This window comes from Amblyomma americanum, chromosome 1 (genome assembly GCF_052857255.1).
Source record: "Amblyomma americanum isolate KBUSLIRL-KWMA chromosome 1, ASM5285725v1, whole genome shotgun sequence".
NCBI lineage: Eukaryota > Metazoa > Arthropoda > Arachnida > Ixodida > Ixodidae > Amblyomma > Amblyomma americanum.
In genome coordinates, this window is record NC_135497.1 from 361,401,760 (window position 1) to 361,422,160 (window position 20,401).

Sequence of the window (20,401 nt, forward strand, 5' to 3'; positions counted from 1 at the left end):
GCGAACTTAATACATCTCTGAAAGAATTTTCTGGATGGAGACTTAATTTTCTTGTGTGGCTGAATGCAGGTATAGTGAGCCAACTTCGACGCCTCAAACACTTCTCATTTTTTTTTACGCACAAGTCAAATGCAATTCGCCTCTTCACCTTAGGGGCATATGGTAGCCCTTGAACTGTGGAGGGTGTGACGGAGATACTTTTCGTGTTTTCCTTCGGGAAATGGTCAGTAACAAACGATCTTAGCATTACTTAATAAAACGTTTGGAAAAATTGTCTCTGGACTTCTTATTATGGCTCTAGTGGACAAGTACCTCTGTATTCGTGCTCACTTAGGTAACGTAAATCTTATATGTTATAAATATATCTCAGATATAAGTTAAATCTTAAGATCACACAATCGTTTTTTCTTGGGGGTGTGACTGAAATAAAGGCATTTTTTGTTGTCTCCAAAAAAACGCATTTTCCGCAAACTCCTTGGGCGCTAACTCGAAATAAATTTCACCAAATGTTACTCAATCTCTGCATTCAGAGGCCGACATTTGTTGAACAGATTTGATTCCGACGGATTGCTTTCCTTGTACAATGGCTTCTATACTAACGCAGAGACAAATAAAAACACAACTAAGAGAAAACAGAATTCAAGCATTAAAATATTTATTCACCTGTGATGGTAATACGGGAAGTACATTTATTAAAGGCACCGAGATTTACAGCGAAAGTAAGGGGCCGGGCTGTACCAGACGAGCCAGGACCCTTGGAAGAGTGCCATTGTGAAGTTGTTAGAGAAGCAAGATTGAAGAGGACACGCTAGGGGGAAACGACTGGTGCCAAAAAAGGAGGACGGCATCAGTTGGAACTCCGAGACACGCAAACGAAACGATCGGGGCAGCGTAGGCAGCCTAAAAAGGCGAAATAAAACCAGGGCCCAGTCAATTTTTGTCGAAAAATGCACTTTTTCCACCCCAGCCTTTTGTGTACGCCCACGCACCTGAAGGTCTCAAGTGCAGGTTATAAAACCAGACAATTCCCTTTCATTCTTTGTTATCTCTGTTCCTCTCTTTATATTTTGTGGCTCACAGTGTGTGGTGACTGTTGGAAAACGAGGACACAATGACCTTTTCGGATTGTAAGTGATTGCGATAAACAGAAACGTGACCTTACGCTTTCACTCTTCCTCGGCTGTGAAGGAGGAAGGAGAAGAAAGCATTTGAAAAAACAAAACAAATTGAATCTCCAAAGCCAAACATTAGGCATATACATGCTGCGCAGATAAGAATCTAGAAGTATTGGCGGACTGGGGTCGAGTTATCAAGCACAGACTTCCACTTTCAGGAAACAGGCTCTTTCTAGTTTTTTTAAACCATTGTGAGGTTTTATTTCCTGTAAAAGCTGTGCTCTTTGCCGAAGGGTGCGCAGATGACGGTCCTGCTTTTATTTTGTTTTTGTGATCTCCTTGCATTTATATGTTATGTTATATGTATCAATCCCCCAAATGTAATGCATATTTGCGCTATGTTTGATCAATAAATAAAAAAATTCACAATCGCTCTCTCGTACAGCACTCCGAAAGTCCTGCCAATACTTTTTTTTTCCCAAGAACTGAGAAAAAGAAGAGGCAGAGTACAAAGACGAATCGCTCGTGCACTTGCGCTTTCTTCCTCGCGCAACATTCGATGATTCGAACGCTTGCACTACGGCGAGAATTGCTTTTTTTAGTAGAAGTGACCATGCATTCTGCGTCTCTAACGGTCATTATGAATGGATCTGCGTTTGCTACCTCGGCTTCACCGCCATTTCTGCTGACTTCATGCAGACGTAACCCCGCCGAGGAAGGATCAGGCAGCTTCCACGACAACTGCGACAACTGCGGCAACTGCGTAGCCTGTGCAGAGCTGTCGCCTAGGGTTCTTCCGGTCGTTGAGCTCAGGCAAGGCCAGGTCATCTCGGTACCGAGCTGCCATTTGAAATGCGGAGAGCAGAGTAATGGTGACGACCACGGCGACCGCGCTCCAAATCAATGGCTACCGAAGCTCCACGCACTGGAGAGCGCCCAGCCAGGCACAGCCGAAAGACGCCCTCACTGCGACCGGCGCGGTTCTTTGGTAACGAAGGCTCTTCTGGTGAGTTTTCTGGAGCGAAAACACTTTTGTGAAATCTCTTTTCGTCAGCCATTTCAGAAGTAGCGTTTCAGTTATTGCACATTATTCAGGGAGTACAGAGACATTTGTGAGCGTGGGCTGGTGAAGGGCTGGCATCACTTTTAAATTGTTAGGAAACTATGGTTACGTTCGTGCAGTTGCCGTTGTTTAGTGTCTGCAAAACAAAGCAAAAAGGCTATCTTCTTAGAAACTACTACATAAGCTAGGAAATCTCGTTCCTGTTCGGCCTTCAGTTACGGATGTTTCTCTGTCAACATTTTCTTGTCTTCAGAAATTAGTTATCTCCCATTGTAGCACGTGGCCCAAGTCAACGCACTCTTCTGTCGTGAACTCTAGCGTCATGTGCATTTCTGCTACTCTGGTCTTGTGCTGCTTAAAGTTACGCTCTTTAGTAGCGAGCAGACGAGCTTTTATTCGCAAATTCTTGGAGTATAATGGAGGCCAAAACAGCGTTCAATTATACTCCGCTTCAAAGCTGGCATTACCTTCTAAGCGTGCCACAAATCCTGTAAAACAAAAAGCCGAAGTTCACACGACTGAAAACTCTCACCGCAAAACCCCAAGATCCAAGTAGAGCTAGCAAAGCTCTTGTACCTAACCTCACTGGCAGACAAACTAGAAACCACCAAGAAGAAGTGCGGCGCTTTGTCAAAAAGAATCAAGAAGATGCTGTTGATATAGCGGCCATTATTAGCGGAGAAAATTTACTAATATACGACAGAGCACGAGCGAAGTGTTTCAATGATATTTTCATTCCGTCTTGTCAGCTTGGTGCTCGGACGCAGTCGAATAGCAGCAGGAGAAGCTGCGTGCAATGCCAGGATGTAGTTGTAACCGAAAAGCGTGTTGGAGGTCTGCTATGAATCTAAATGCGCAATCCGCACAAGGCGCTAGCGGCATTCTTAACCATATACTGAAGCGTTGTGCACAATACATTAACCTTTTCTTGGTAATTGCGTACAGATTATAAATGGCCAATGTCACACCCGTTTACAAAAACAGTGATCGTAGCCAGGTGGTCATTCAACTCATTGCACTTGGTATTAACAATTGCTTCCGAATACACGCAATGTTTCTAGATTTTAGGAAGGATTTAGATATTGTGCCGCACCATCTTCTCCTGCAAAAATTAGCGTGCCTTGGTCTTCCAGACTACCTATATGGTTGGCAAGAAGAATATTTAAGCGCTCTTCAACAGTAGGTTATTATAAAGGACGCGGCATCTTCGACTTGTGTGTTTTATCTTGAGTCCCACAGGTTTCATTGTTCGGGCCGTTGTTGTTTCTCATATTCATCAGTGCTTTATCTGTCGGCCACGGATTCATTCTCAGACTATATGCTGACGATTGGGTTTTTTATTCAGCGGTCATATGGCCTGATGATTTGATTGTTTTGCAAACTGAACTGGACAAGGTTTCTGACTGGCGCTTGGAGGGGGGCATGCCACACAAAGTATCCGAGTGTTACAACGTGCTCTTTACTAAGCAAAACAAATTGGGATCATACATATTAAACAATAACACTACACATACTATAGAAAAGGGCAAATGTCTTTGTGTTACAATCGCAGCAAATCCAAACTGGACAGCACAGATTTGCACGAGAAATGCCAACGCCTCTGGAGCTATGTATTTATTCCAAAGGAACTTTAAAGGTGCTCCTCATTTACTGAAGGAAACCTTTATTTGACAAATATCAGCCCAGACTTGGAACATGCTTGCTTAGCATGGCACACTTTCACCGCTACTCTCATGGACCAGGTGGAAAGGGTACAGGAATGCGCCGCATGCTTCGTGGCAGGGAATTATAACTTTCCTTTAAAGAGTTGGGAAATTCGCAACAGTATTGAGTGGAAGACTTTATCTATCCGAATGAAAAACTGCAGGATGAAGCTCTTACAAAGTGCATATAATGATCCACCGCTATTAATAAAAGCAGTTATTCAAGCATCCACATTAATTATCCTAGAAGTAGTCAACACAAAAAGTTTAAGACTTTTCAATGCCATAACAACGTACTCAAGTATTGATTTTCTCTAGAACAATTCTTGCATCGACAAATCGCCGGAAGGATGTAATCTCCCACAAGGATTTCAATTTTTGAAATCATAACTTGTTGTACCCTTTGTTACGTGATGGTTGATGCTAAATCGTTGTGATTTCTGTTATCTTGGTTCCTTATGTTGTGTTACCTTCCTGACATATTCCCACTTTGCGTGTGATATTTGATTTCGTTAATCTAACAACATTAATGGATCATGCGCGCTGTAGGTACTTCAAATAAATAAATTGTAATAAATATTTTGCGGCAAAATTTATCTCCATTACTATTGCTGATGTAGGCTCCGCAAGAGCCATTACAGGACACCAGCCACTAACTCACCAGAGTTCTACAGTGCAGTCATATTTTCTCCACAGGAACAACTTACAGCGATTCTGTGAAGGCGGTTGACAGTTCACGAAGTTTCACCTTGAAGCAGCCACTCTGGTGTTCCTCGCACCCAGAGATAACATCTACATTGCCTGTTCAAGCTTATCAATCCTCGCTACCGGGAAGCACCAGAACAAGCCCTGATATCAGGAATTAGTATCACGGGCGAAGATTTACAAAAAGGGGAAACATATTCTGCCCTGCTTTAGGAACTAAGTTTTAGGCTGGAGCTCATAGGATTCAGGTCAACTCAAATGCGCGCAGAAGTACGTTGCCAATTATGTGTGCTATAGTCCATTTTCGCGGGTTTCGGCGTCTGCATGCTCGTACAGCTTCGCTGGCGCAAGACGGGTCCCGTAAGCCTCCTTGCACTCATTCCCTCTGCTCATTTCTCATGTAGTGCATGAAGAACGTGCGCAGCACTTTTGGAAAAACACGTGCTTCTTTGTGTAGCCTAATGAAGCAAAAAATTCAATCTATCTGCATGCCGTTGAACAACCGCAAGAGCTCTCAGTAGCGCTAAGTTGCGGCACGTTAAGAAAAACTGCGAAAAAAAGGAAGGAACACGTAAGCTCCGCCTTAAGGGAATGACGCTGTAGCAAAATAGGTTAGATCCCTTACATGAAGTTCATTCTCCGCTTTACATTCATAGATCTCTTAGAACCGTCATGCCCCTCCTGGCGCTGTAGTGCTGCAGTTAAACGATGCGCCACTGCCCTGCCATGGCAGGTTCTCTGAGCTGTGGGCATGTGCACCCCACCAATATGTGTGCGGTTGGACTTGTGCGGCCTGGTTGCTTTTCCAGAGCGACCAATTATAAATTTACCGGCCAGTGCCGCGGAGGGCAGGCTGCTTTACAAGGTCACGCGAACTATGTTGCCCACCTGCCAGGCTGCTCTCTGTGGACTACCTGCCAGAGCCATGCCCAAGATTTTTCGCTCACAAAGCGGACGCCGACAGCGGATTTTTTGGTGAACGTGTGACCAATGAATAAGTTTTCTCTCGTTAAAGTGTAACTCATGCGATTCATAGCTATTCATAGCCGGGGTGCACGAAAGGCGCTAAAAAAGAGGGTGAGACCTGGCAACTATCTATAGTTCAAGTCATAGAGAAAAAGGATGAACAATTGTGGCGAAAAAATGCTGCAAAGTCCCGTTTTCAGATACGCAAGTGGGAGGTATAAATATGCAGCAGCATAACCTTGCAGGAACAGACCACGTTGGGAGGATGTCACTATGTTTTTCAGCAGCTCATGTACAAGTTATAAAGGTGACTGTAATGTGGGCGAACAACACAAACATTTTGGAAGCGATTTCTGATCAGCCAGCATAGAGGTGTGGGAACATTATAATAATGATTTCAAAATGAAATGTAGAGGTCTTAAAAAGCAATAGAAGGAAATAAATGGCAGTTTTTATAAATTTATTTTGTCATATACCACCGTATTTTTTTCGACACTGTAGTATTAAAATAAAAGAAAAACTTTAATTAAGGCTAGGTGACCCTTATTTCTGTTTCTAGAGTTGTTTAGGCATAGCACTATTTCCGCCAATGGTGTTGGTCACGCCACTCATTTTTAATTTTTACCGGCCTCCAAAAGATTTCACGTTTAGAAAAGATCACAAACAGCAGCACTCGAACCAGCAATAATTTCCGCATATTATTGCTCCTTCCCTTTCTCGTCATAATACTGCACTCAGTCGGCTAGCATTCTTCTCGGTGCATAGCAGCTAAAATTCCGCTCTTTCCGCTTTCTAACTAGTTTCGTTCTCAACGCGCGAGTGTGAGTCGTCCGGCAATAATTGTCTTTTCTATTTTGCATGTGTCGGGCAGACAGCAGCCTGGCTGCGCTCCGGTGTACGTGTCACCAAAGCTCTGTCTGCCACTCCCCGGAAATCGGCTGGGGCTGTGCCGATTTCGCGAAAAACATCGGCTGAGCGGATGACTACCGCCACGACCACCACTTCCAAAGAACTTTACGCGGAGGTATGTTTTGGACTGGCCGGAGGCACACGGCTGGTCCTCGCGTTGAATTGAGACCTAAACTGGTGCTTCTGCGGTTCCCAGAGCATACGCGTGCGTGGCATATCCCAGTCATCGCCATGTTGTCCATTATTACGAAGTTTATACTGGCAGAAATTTCAAGAGCGGACACTCGGTAGCACGTTCCAGCCCTGACAGGCTGGAAAACTATGGCGCCGGTATGTTCGTGCGAGGGCCACCAACACTACTCTAAATCTTTATTGGGCATGAGGACTGCAAATAGATGGCAGGCCTGCCGGAGCCTCGAAGGCTTCACTAGGAGTGCCTCGCAGTAAGGTCACAAAAAAGTGAACAAAACTGTTAGCGATATATTCACGTTCTAACTCTATTAATGAGTTAATGAAGTTTCTGATGCACTGAGCGGTTCTTTACATTTTCGTCTTGTGATCTGAAACAAGGGACGCACTCGCAGTATATTAATCTGTCTGGAATATGATATTTAGGCGGTAAGTTTGGGTTTTGGGGTAGTGAAATATGCGTGAATTTTGACGTCAAAAGCAGTCCAGAGTAATCGTTCTGTATGTAAGCCAGGCTCGCACTTTACGGTCGTCGTTTTCTTTTACAACTTTTACCGAGCGTGTCGACAAAACTACAATTACTTCCCGGTGATACTGGAGGGGTCCTCCGGATTTAAAAAAAAGGCGCAACAGATGGATTCTAGCGGACATGGGAAGGTCGACACGTGCAATTTCTTGCCCGCGACAGCACATCAGAGCAAGCGACTGAATAATGTCGCTCACAGAAGAGGGCTGGTGGAGAACAAGGTATCATTGCCGTGCTTAAGTACCGTGGCACATAGAAAGGAGTTAACTGGAGAAGCTGGTTACGCTCAAAACAGCTCAAAGCGAATCTAGGGTACAGAATGGAGCAGGACTGATGGTGGGGCGAAGGTCTTCGTGGCGAGAATGGTCCTGCGTAGCATAAGATTGAGCAAGTTGGCGGAATTGCCCAGTGTACGCGGCGGGTTAAGCAAGGGTCGTAGATTCAGCGACATCAGGGAGAGACGGGAGTACGGTATACATGTGGCAGATGGGTTCGGGGCCGGACAGAATGGGGAGAAGCCCTGCTGTGTGTAGTAGTGCGTGTGCTACAAACGGGAGAATCCGGTCCTAATTAGAGTGGTGAGAAGCGACACACGTTACTAAAATATCACAAGACCTCCCATTGAAGCGTGCAGTTTTTGTATTTGGCGGTTGTAAGCCATTGCATTGCTGAAAAATGTGGCATTCCTGAGGGCGTGCTTCTATAGTATCTGATTGCAAGGCGCGGCACCGGTTTTTCTGAAGTTTTCTAGGTGAACCTAAGCGCAGCACAATATGATAAAGGAAGAAAGACTGAGGTGAATGGCACAGGCGAGGTTTCTGTGTATCGTTTGAGGTGGTCTACAGCAACTATGACTGAAAGTTTACTAGCGGGAGTGATGGTAATTGGACACTAGAAATCGATGCCAATCAAGCCGAATAGTCTGATGAAGAAGGCAACTCAAGGGCTGCATCGGCGCCATGAAACGAGAAGAAGGCGTTTTGTAACATTCGCGTCCCGGTGGGAGCGTCGATATTCACGCAAAACCTGTACATACCCTTCGTACATAGCCTTCGCAAAACCTCTACATACCTGTACGACTTCGAGAGTTGAAGACGCTTTAGTCGTTAGAACACCGGCACGAGAACACTGTTGGTTGGCGTGAAAAAAAAAACGCATATGTCGGAACTGAGGTACCTTGTAATTACGAGGAGGCTATAGGCCCGTCATAAAGGTAGTTTTGACGGTATAGCATGGCGTCAGGTAATGCGAAGTGGAAGGCTTGACGGCTTTAGATCCGTGACTTAGGAGGACGCATACATGCCGTAGACGGTAGAGCGAGGAGGAAAACGGTCCTTGTGTACTGGCGTTGCTGAGATGGAATGTGAGCAGTGTCGAGGCAAGTGTCGGATAGACATGGCAGGACACACTTCATTTGGATGAGGTGGGACATAGTCTTTAGAAAAGGCGGCAACATCGTCCAGGTAGCACATACACCTCTTCAACTTGAGTCTGCTGAGAATTGAATATATCATGCTCTCGAATATGGCTAGCGCATTGCGAAAACTGAAAAGGATGACGTTTTTTCAGAAACTGTGTGCAAATTTCTGCATATGATTCATGTGTGCATTTTTTGCAGTGTTAATAAAATCGCTCTCTGTAACGACCGTCAGTAGAGGGTTAACAATATGAATAAATAAATCTATAAATCATTAGAGGTCATCGGGATTAATAAACTCAGTTTTCGTCCGGTCAGGAGCAGTGATGGGCACCTTGCTATTAGCCAGAGTGCTGGTCCAGAAATTGAAAGAATTCCGCGCATTGCATGTAATTGAGGGCCCCGTCAAAACATGAAATATGGTGTAGATCTTTAGGCGTAATCTTGTTGAGTTTGTTGTAATCAACGCAAAACTATATAGATCGATCCTTCTTCCTGACCAGGACAACAGTGGAGGGGCCTTTTGCAGGGCTAGTTTGTGAAGAAGCCTGTTTGCGCTGCTCCATTCTAGAAACGATGGTGGCCCAGAGGCTCTGGGAAAGCTGGGCCACTGTGAAGCCTACCATTAAGTTGTTTGGAAATGACATAGCGTTCAGCGGTCGAGGACACGTGATATAGGTGCTAGCACAAAGAGGAATGCGTACCGGTGCTCATGCAGAGAGTAACAACAGATGTGCGGCACAGCGGTGTCTGGGGGAAGTCGAAAGTCGAATACAAACCGTGAAGTAATACGACGAGCAGATCATGTTGGGCTGCCGAAAGGGTGGCTTCACTAAAAAGAAAAACACAGAGATGAAGTCTTTGCTGAGTGCAGGAGCGGATGTTTCAATTTCATGCATATGTGTATATTAAAAGAGACGTGGTGATATGAGGCGTTGTATGTAAGAACTTGATAAACTGATTCTACAAGTACTCGGCATGCGCCACTAAGGAGCGTCAAATCGCAAGAAAAATTGCTGTAGATGTAAGTTGCGCTATAGCCACTGCAGATAGCGAGAAAATCTAAAGAAAGATGGAAGGCAGTGGCGATGGGCACCAGCATCAAGAGAAGAGAAAAGAGCACACGAATCAGAAAAGCATGCACATGAGAGAGGCTCGCAGAGGCTTAAGCATCGGGCAGCAGTGGTGTGGTGAAATCATCAGCCTAGCTAAGGCGAAAACCAATTTCTCGAAAGCAAAACTTTTGAGAACTGCTCATTGATAGAGCGTCCAACCATGGAATCAAGGAAGGAGCCAGTGTATTCAGACAAACCCATGGGCGATAGCTGCTGACTTGCCACTTCTTATCGCATGGAGGACTTGAACTCTGGAAACAGGGTGGCCTTATCAGAACCAAGACCGCGAACCGCGGGCTCCTGTAGCGACTCGCTGAGCACGGCGGAACATGGACGACTGCGTTTTCTTGGCTATGCTTGGATATACTCTTCAGGATGTTAAATTTCTTGGCTTCATACATCAATGGGTTGATCCACTTGCACGATTGTCATTTTCAATGTACCTCTTAAATATTTTGTTGCAGTGCTAAACCTGAACGCAAAGGCGTTGTTCAGCGCGCAGTTTGTGTACCACGGGACGGTCGATCACTTGCTAGAAGCTGGTCTTGAAAAGTCATGCATACAGGTACGCCTCAATATTACAGAAGCACAAATAAGCCGCGTTGGTGAGCTTTTAGATATGACGTTAAAGGGCTTGGTGGCATTATCTCACGTGATGTGTGCACTGATGCGCTCGTCGCACGACGATAAGGAGTCGTCAACATCGTGTTCGCGAGCGCGGCTGAATATTCTGGGGTCACGCTGTCGAAGCACGTCGCAACAGAGGATGATAGGCCAAGGAATGGGGGAAGCTGTCTCGCTGGTGGCTTCGCCGTAGCGAGAGGTGAAGCTAAGGAAAGGTTTCGAAGATCCATGTTGAGAAGAAGGAATGTGCCGCGCTTCCTCCATATCTAACAGGAAATTTTGGCAGAGTAAATCTGAGTAATTTCCGACCTCCAATTTGTTCATTGACCACGACGTCAGTCTGCAAGCGAGCCTCGCACTTCGGGGTCGTTGCCTTCTTTCAGAAACGTAACCTAGGGTGTCTGCCGCACTATAACGCGTTCTGTTTTTGTATTTTCTCACAACGTTTCGGTGAGGAATTTTTCAGTGAGTACTAGGGACAGGTCTGGGGTTACTTGCATATTTTAATAACTCCTCCAATATTGTTTAATTATAATAGTTACAAAAATAATCACAAAGCAAACATTATTTCTATATTTTCACCAGCACTTGCTAATGTGCGTAGCGTATTCTGGTGGCTGCTTCCGAGGCTCGCTATAGGCTGCGTTGTCGACAAGGAGTGCCTGTAGGCTGGCCTGTTTTGTTTACTATTTAGTGCTGGCGAATGCACGATTGCGAACAATGTGACGGAGTAGTTTAGCTTCGTTTGCTATGAAGTCCTCAATCGGGGAAAATTCCATGTCCTGTTGGTCGAAAGCGTCAACCCCCTCCCACCCCCGCCCTACAGAAGCCTCCATCCGCTAGAAGCCCACGCTGCATCGGATGATAAGCACGCATGCGAAATTAATTTCAAAGACGAAGCGCGAAGGTGAGCATTGTAAAAGCGAAAGTGTAAAAGTGTAATATAAAAGAAATAGTGGTTTCTTTTACAGAGTATACTGAGGGGCCAGTTGGTCAGACATATTATAAACAAAAACGTAGCATATGGACGGCACGAAGAAGGGTGAACACAGGACGGTTGCTACACTTACAACTGAATAGAATGAAATGAAACGGTAAACCACACCCCATCCAAGAGCAACAACACGCATGCGCATGACATAAAACAAGGTAAGAACAAACTGATAATCTTAAAACGTGTGGAAAAAGAGCGAAAAAATAAAAATAGCGATAGATAATAAAAGGTGCGAAGAAAACTCAATTGCGTCTTAAAAACTTCAATTCCTTCTCCATCAGATACACAGATGGGGTACTAATGCACGTGTCTTCACTCCATATCGAAATTTCCTGGGCTTCCAAGATTTCTCTAGCCAATTGGTCTTTACCATGCCCTACAATCTTAGTACGATTAAGCAGGGGAAAACAACCATTGCACTCCTTGCAATGCTCTGGTACGTTTTTCCCACTTTGTTGGCGAAGTGAAGAGGCATGTTCGCCCAGCCTCACGCTTATACACCTGCCCGTCTGCCCAATGTACACAGACCAACAACGAAGAGGGAACTGATAAACAATATCTGTTGTGCATGAGACGTACGGTTTTCTACGTTTCGTGCCACAGCCTGGTTCTCTTTTCCTCTCTCGATCTGCTAAAGCACATAGCGTTGCCAGCTTGAGGGGCGCAGAAAACACGACGTCAACCCCAAATTTCGCTGCCACTCTCTTCAAGTTGTGGGAGAGCCTGCGTACTTATGGCATAACGTCAAACGTCCTTTTCTTTTGTTCACCTGGTGTGATATGCCGTAACAGGAGCTATTGTTTTCATTTTAGCAGTTTGTTTCTGAGACCCTTTCCAACTGCCACAAGAACATCGACAGGGAAGCCTGCTTCCTTAAGTCTCTCGACCTGAATGTCAAAACGTTTTCCCAGTCTGTGAGGGCATGACTTTAGAAGTGCTGACCTAAAACATGTAGCTGCTATGCCTCGCTTTATGAGCTTCGAATGGAAAAAGTCGTAACGCAGAAGCGCTTTTTTGGATCGAGGTTCGTAAGCCCAGCAAATTTGCCCACAAGTATTAATATACAGGTGAATATCTAAAAACTGAATGGAGTCATGAGCCGGTAGTTCAATGGAGAAGTTCAATGGATTCATGATTCCTTTGAAACGCGTTATTATCGAGTCTGCTGCTAAAACCAAGTCACATCTAGGAAAAACTTTGAGGACAACAAGAAAATCATCGACATATCTAAAAATACGCACAACGTGCTCGTCACACAACTGAGACTGAAGCAATCGTCCAAACTTAGCCAGAAGCATTTTGCAAAGCACAGAGGGCGACACTTGACCCAATACAAATGCCACGTTTCTGAATGTAGAAATGCTGTCTATGATCAAAAATCGTGGAATTTAGGTACATAGAAAGGAGTTCCAAAAAAGAATCAATACTGACAGCGCAAGAATTCTGAAAGGACACCGGTCCTGCCTCTTGAATGCACTCCCACACCGCAATAAACAGTTCTTCATGCGGCACCGAGTCAAAAAGTTCCGTAATGTCCACAGAAAAAGCAAAATAAGCACCGCACAAATCACCCCGCAGGATGTCAACTAACAGATTTTAAAATTATCAGTTTGTTTTTACCTTGTTTCATGTCATGCGCATGCGTGTTGTTGCTCTGGGAAGGGGTGTGGTTTACCGTTTCAATTCATTCTATTCTGTTGTATGTGTAGCAACTGTCCTGTCTTCACCCTTCTTCGCCCGTCCATATGCTGTTTTTGTTTATAATAGTGCCATAACTGAATGCAACATCACGTTATCATTTCCCGCCAATTTTTGTGTTCTTACATTCAAGTACGTCGCATTTGACACCTAGAATAGGTTTACTGCAATCAACGGCCATAGTTTGGGCTTCATTATAGACACCGCTTGTTTCCGTGCCACTTTGCTTAATGCCTAAAGTCGTACAGAAGTGTGTATGTTCTACACACCTCAACGTGTATCTGCATATATGTCGAACAGATTTTAATTTACACTCAAAAGAAATGCAAAGCCTATCCCGCAATTTTACTCGACAGATATGTGTTAGCAGAATGTGTTGTTTGTTATGCATTTATATTGATCGCCTTCTCAAAGCGTCTTTGAGTTTGGTTTCACCGTTGCTTGTTCGTTCAACTTCTGCGTTCGGCTTCTGGTGGGCGAGGCTTTCTGGAAGATTCATTTGGGCGGGTGGTGGATAGAGGTTTGCAAGGTGAAGATGCATTTTTACCGTTGGGGGCTCCGGAGGGTGCCCTGATGATGCCCCAGTCCGCTGCGATTCGCTAGTGGGGGGTGAAGACTTCACAGTCACAGTGACAGTGACCACGACTCTTCTGCGGGAAATTCACCACAGTACTGCCGCGTTCCTATACACACTTCACCCCCTGACACAAAGCCTCCATAATGTGGGCAATCTATAATAAGGAATCTCAAAGAACCAGCCAATTTTGTAGTAAAGAGAAGTTGGTGATCAAGATTAACAATACCAGAAGAGGGCAAATACGGGCTGGTTGGTACATTTTTGAAGAAATAGATAAAATTTCGCTACGGAAGACGAGACAAGTGCAGTCAAACAAGAAGTTTTGCTCGGCAACGGCAACGCAGCGCTGGTGGTTACCCTTCTCTTGTCTTCCGTAGCGCTGTTCTATCAAGTTCTTCAAACAGGTTAACAATACAGTGGAATGCAAGACAATGCAATATTATTCATTAAGAGGCGCAAGTATTATCTGAGCCCGCCGAAATTCCGCATGCTTGTTGGGAAGCCACATAGTTATTCGGTACAGTTCCTGGCACCATAAGCCGAGGCGTAATCCTGCCAGTGGCACTTTCGCATTCTCCACGAATGCAGAGGTATAATCAAAGAAAAAATGCAGAAAAACCATCCGAAACAATGAACTGGGGTAGATGCACAATACAATATCATAAGCTTGGTGCAATATTTCAAATCCAGGTTGGCACCTTAAGAGTAGGGTCGATTAGCCGCCCACCTGGCCTACCGCCCACCTGGTGCCACAAGGAGCCGTCAAAATTCATCCACACGCTGAACAGTGATGTTATGATCGGGGGTGATTTTAATATGCCCAACGTTGAATATGAGGGTGGAACACGCATACTTACCGACCTGTATACACTGTCATTAGCGTTTGCATAGCTCATTGCAGTCAGCAAACTAACTCAGCACGTAAATGTGACGACTAAACAGCAGCACTCCAGATCTTCCATTTTGGATCTAATTATCTGAAACATAATTTCGCCGGTGGATAAAATATAATTAATTCCTAGTCTAAGTGATCACGACTGTGCCATTGCGCGTTTCACTCTGCCAATTGCACGTACTAGGCATAAACAATCAAGGGAAGTATATTTTTTACAAGACAGATGTTGGATCCTTATAATGAGATGTTGCTTCCTTCGTGCCGTTTATTGTTAAATAGTAATCACTAACAAGACTCAGAAAGCACTTGAATATTTTTTAAGAACAAATTTGAATCCCTTGCTTATATACATGTGCCATCAAAATGGTTGTCTTGCAAACAACCAACAATTATCCCTGGTTCAATGGGAATATTCGTGCACTGGTCAACAAGCGGCACTGTCTTCGCTACTCTTACTCAAGAATAGATATATCGCGTATATCTCAAGCAAATAAGGCCCTCTCCCGTCATTTAAATGCTAATGTAAAGGTTGAAAATGATAAAATTTTCTCTTCTTTGGGCAAAAGAATTCACCGTGTTCCTAGGACGCTAAGGAAATTTTAAAAATCACATGGACAGTAACAGGTTGACATTCTACGCACATAACTTGACGGGGAGACGGCATTGAAGAAAATGAAAAGGCTTTTTGTTTTAAGATATATTTAGATCTGTATTTCGTGTTCCAATTACTGCAGAGCTTCCTGAAACCTCCAATGTCATCTATTTGCCTATGTCACCAATCATTGTTACATATAACGGCATTTTGAAACAACTGCAGAAGTTTTATGTTCAAGCTGCTAATGGTCCTGATTGTACCCCGATTTTTGTTTTGAAGCATGCGGTGAGGCGGCAGCTCATTATTTGGTTATAGAGTAAAGAAAATTGTTATGGTCGGGGTTTCTTGCTACACGTTACAAAAATAGCTAACATTGTCTCAATCCGTATAAGTGGCTCAAATCTCCGTCCAATTTGTCTTAGAAGCGTAAACTGCAAAGTACTCGAACACATATTTTACACAGCGTTTATAAAACATTTGGAAAATAATAACTTCTCTGCGAACGTACAGGAAGGTTTCAGGTCTGTTCCTTCGTGTGCCACGCCATTGCTGGAATACAGTCATGTTTTTCCGTCTTACGACTGTGGAAATAAAGAATTCTTCATTATTTTGGATTTTAAAGAGAGCGCTCGACTGTGTACCACATGGTCGTTTAATAAATAAACTAGCTTCCCTTGGGATATACCACACTTTTGATAAATGAGTAAGTGACAAACTCTCTGGTAGATCTCTGTACGTCTTAATTAATGGTTCCATATCGCACTCTGTGATGTTTGATGAGGTATCCCTCAGGGGTCTGTTTTGGCACTGTTAATGTTTTCAATTTATGTTAATGACATTGTTCGGAAACTTTCATGGAAAATCCACTTCTACGTAGACGACTGCGTCGTGTACAGACCGATTGCCAATGGATACAATGTTCGCGCTTTACAGCACAATTATTCCAGCAGTGATGCATCACGTAGAAATTGACGCTGAATTTAAATAAATGCAAACATGCATTCGAGTAAGCAATGTGCATAATCGAAAACGTAACCGAATAAACTTGGTACACTGTTTAAATTCAGCCCCATTAGAACAATTTTCAGAATTTAACTACAAGGGTGTGTATTTCAGATACGACCTCTCATGAAGAACTCACGTTGAATATGTGACTGGCAAAGCATCCATGATGTTGAACTTCTTGCGGCGAAATTTTCACAGAGCCCCAACAAATGTAAAATACCTGCTGTACCTCACACACAGTAGACCCAGTCTTGAATATGCCAGTGTGATAGGGTCTATGTATAGCTACATTATCAGATCGTTTAGAATGCGTACAGAACTGTGCAGCCCGCTTAGTCGCCAATGACTTCAATTGTCAACACAGCGCATAAGCAATAATGGAATCTTTTGCTTGAGAACAACTTAGTACTGAGTGCCTGCGCAATAGATTAAAAATTTTTCAGCATCTATTTTGAAAATACTGTGATTGATAAATATCTGTAAGTTCTCCTGCCAATCTCCTGCCATTATTTGCATCGGCACGTTGTCATCACGCGTTCAAGCCCCAAAAAATCAGATGTCGAGCAAACGCTTAACAGAATACTTTCTTTCTACATGTCAAATCTGCGCGGAACAAACTGCATAAAAACGTGGTTCACTGAACATCTGCGGAAGCTTTGATGCATTTATTCATAAATAGATATCATCCTATAAGATCATAATTCAATGTGCGCGAGTGTGTGTGCTTTTTGTGGGTATGTCAGTTCAGTGTGTTCGATACTCCCATCACCCGGCAACGTCACTTGTAAAGGATGATTTTCTTGTACGTCCGCCTGCAATAATGTCTTCGGGCGCTGCTTGGAATCCTTGAATTAAGAATAAATAAATTGTGAATGTGCTATAAGCACGGAAAAGAAATTTAAAGAGTAAATGGACCCTGCATACGACACGGACTGAAACACGCGGTACGAACTCTCTCTCAGGATGCGCAGGCGACGCAGCCTACGTGCGCCTTCCGCACGGCTCCCCACATCCGCGGCGACACCGACGCAGCAGGAAGCGCGATGCGGCTGCAGCCCCCGTGTTGCCATCCTGGAGCCTCTCCGTTCACTGGACGTCTACTGCTAATGACACATTCGTGAGTCGGACGCCATGGCTGCAAACCTTCGACCCCAGTGAGCATCCCTTTAGCAGGAGGCTGCGTGTTATTTGACATCAGCTATATTAGGCCAGCCACCAGGGTAGCTCAGTGGTTATGTCACTCGGCTGCAGACTCGAAGGATGCGGGTTCGATCGCTGCTACAGCGGTCGAATTTGGATGGAGGCGAAATTCTGGAGGTCCGAATGCTGTGCGAACTCATTGCATGTTAAAGAACCCCTGGTGGTCAAAATTTCCAGAGCCCTTCACTGTGGCGTCCCTCATAGCCAGAGTCGCTTCCGGACTTTAAAACCCCATAAACCATAAATCAGATTAAGACAATCGTAAAGGGCAAAAAACTTGCATTGCTAATGCGTCTTTTTGAAGCATGCCTTCCACTTATGTGAGCCTTTCCTTCACCGCCTTCTGCCAAGCTCCACTGGCTGAAGACATGCTGCCGGGTTATTTTGCGCATTCGCAGTGCATGGTTCTGACCGGCGTACACGCATACCATTTCCCATGCGCAGTTGACGCGCCGTGGAGGCTCATGGCGCTTGAGTCGCCCAAATGCGCTGGTTTTCGGCGCCAAATTTCGTGCAAAATGCGGATTACAGCTGTTTAATGGCGCGCGTTCGTTCACAATGTCTGTGGATTTGGCTTACCTAGTTTCTGCGTCGATTCACCTGCCAGCTTCAAGGACGCTCAGGTTTCTTTTTTTTTCTGTGTAATAGACCGCCTGGCATCTGGCCAGCACTTCACATGTGTTTTTTCTCGTAATGTAAAGGTACTGCTGCTGCGCCTTTCCACAAAGCTGATAGCTAACGATAGTCAATAAAAACAAAATACCGCCCTTAATCACACAATTGACACACCGCATGAAGCATTCACCTACTGTTTCAGTTGCAAAAGGTGAATTTTTTCTAATAATTGCCCACGTAGGGAACGCAACCTCGTCTCGTCCTCGTCTTTTTACGCTTGAAATTCGACAACCTACATATTTTCGTGCAATTCTTTCTTTTACTGCCCAGGATCTTCGTTTATTTGCTCCAAATATAGATTCAGTCATTTAGACAACAGAATAAGGGCCCCCCTCTTTACATTCATTCCAAGAATTTAATAAGGTACAGCCTCGTGCCGAAAGCGATGTACACCACGCGAGCTTCGGGTACGCTTCATTGCTTCGCTATTTTCCGGAAGCTTCTGCTGTCGAAGTTGGAGCACCAGAGAGGCCAGTTTTACAGAGCAGCTATGTTGCCAGGCCAGTTCGTTTTTTTCGGTCATCATGATGTCTACAGCGCTTGAAGATAGAGACAAAGACAGAATGACACACACACTGCGCTCAACAATTGACTTTATTTTATTATAATAAATGTGCACGTTTATTTGGCAGATAAGGGGTGACGTGCACTCGTATCTACAGCCAATGCAAACTTCTAGCCAATTATGTAACAGCAAGTCACGAAATGACTAGCCCGGAAGGCTAACGTCTCAACGAAGCAAAAATAAAAGAAAACCGCAAGAAGAGTGTGCAAAAACTTGGACAAAGCCGAGAAACTTTGTTGTCGTCATCGCAATGATAGGCATTGGGAGTTGTTTCTGCCTTGCTTTTTGAGTTTTTCCCCGTTTTGTGTTGTTGGGGAGCTAGCCTTCCCTTCAAGTCATTTCATGACTGGCTGTTTTGAAAATTTCCTCCATTTTTCTTTTTTCGTATGTAAGCGTGCGCGTTACCGCCTTTCTGCCAATATAAAAGTTGCCAATCCATTACATCAAAAATAATGTTAATAGTGCAGCGTGTTTGTTGTTACCGTTTCTTTGCCTTCATCTGTAAGAGCTATGGATTCCTATAGGCCTTCTGTCTAGATGAATGACAGTTTTACCCTTTCGATCCATGGCGGTCCACTTCGGTGAAAACGCCGGGAGGTTTCGCAGAACTAGCGAGCGACATAGCTCGTTGTGGCATACACAACTTTTCCTTCCGACAGTAAATTCTATGACGTGTCTAATTTTTAACTGTATATAGAACACACATCATCAATATGGGTCGCCTCACTACCCGCTTTAATGGATGCTATAGAATGGTTCAGAATCGGCAAGCTCGCTTCATCCTTTCGAATTATTCTAGCATCTCTAGCGTTTCTGTGATAAAATCTAAACTTTTTCTGACTATTCTTGCAGTTCGTAAAAACATTTTCCGCCTCAGTCTTTTCCACAGCCTTTTTTCAGATAGTGTTACACTAAAACGGGAATTTTTTTCTTCAGTCCCATCATACGTATCATCACGTGTTAATCATCCGCATAAAGTCGCCATTCGTTCTAGTAAAACGAATGCGCTTTTTAATTCTTTCAAACCCAAGACTACCACTTAGTGGACAAGCTTCCAACCCATATCGTCTGCACTGTAGACGTATCACCCTTCAGGCCACTTATCCCCAAGTATATTGTCGAACACGCGTATTCGTCATAAATTTTCCTTTTTGCATGTACTTTTTACCCTGTATATTTTTGTTTTCCCCCCACTCCCTCTATAACGCTCTGCAGACCCCCGAGTATTGTAATAAATAATAAATAAATGAATATAGCACAAAGAAGAGAGAGTAATCGATTGACTACTTTTCATTATTTGGACAAGTCATGGTACTTCCTGGAGCGAAAGACAAAAGAAGGCGGCAAGTGGCCTAACGAGCACCTAGCCTCGCTGGACGCAACATTAGTAGCATTGAGTTGCAGAAAAAATTCCATGCATACAGCAAGCACATGCGCACTTCCGCACGAATATATCGAGTGTTTGACTTAATTTGTTCTGCAAGTTTTGAAAAGATGCATTTTGTTTTGTCAGCAGAGTACAGCACCAGAAAAAACTAAGACGTGCTAACCAGTAGGCTGGTTTACTAATTTTGTATATTCAACATTCTAAATATTAATGTCTGTCTTCTTACATAATGAGAGGCGAGTAGAAGAACCAAAATGTCAAAAACGCTGTTACCCTGAGGAATACTGAACAACAAACTTTGCCTACATCGCGCGAAAATGTAATTAGCATTGAAAACTTTGGGGGCAAAGCAACCCCTCCAGAGTATGTTGCTCTTCTAAGTGCGTCGAAGGTAACCCATATCGAACTTCTCGATGACGTCTGGGATGCATCCAAAGGTGCTAATCTTGCATAATAAGCTCAAGCTTATTGTTAAAAT

General features: G+C 44.1%; 1 protein-coding gene across 1 annotated transcript; it reads left to right on the forward strand.

The window, feature by feature from the left end:
- The first annotated feature begins 1,712 nt into the window (after positions 1–1,712).
- LOC144100873 (uncharacterized) lies at positions 1,713–17,244 on the forward strand. The gene is made up of 3 exons (XM_077633776.1): positions 1,713–2,121; positions 6,424–6,576; positions 17,059–17,244. The coding sequence occupies exons 1-3, from the start codon at positions 1,729–1,731 to the stop codon at positions 17,215–17,217; spliced, it is 705 nt and encodes a 234-aa protein (XP_077489902.1). The 5' UTR covers positions 1,713–1,728; the 3' UTR covers positions 17,218–17,244.
- The last annotated feature ends 3,157 nt before the right edge of the window (positions 17,245–20,401 follow it).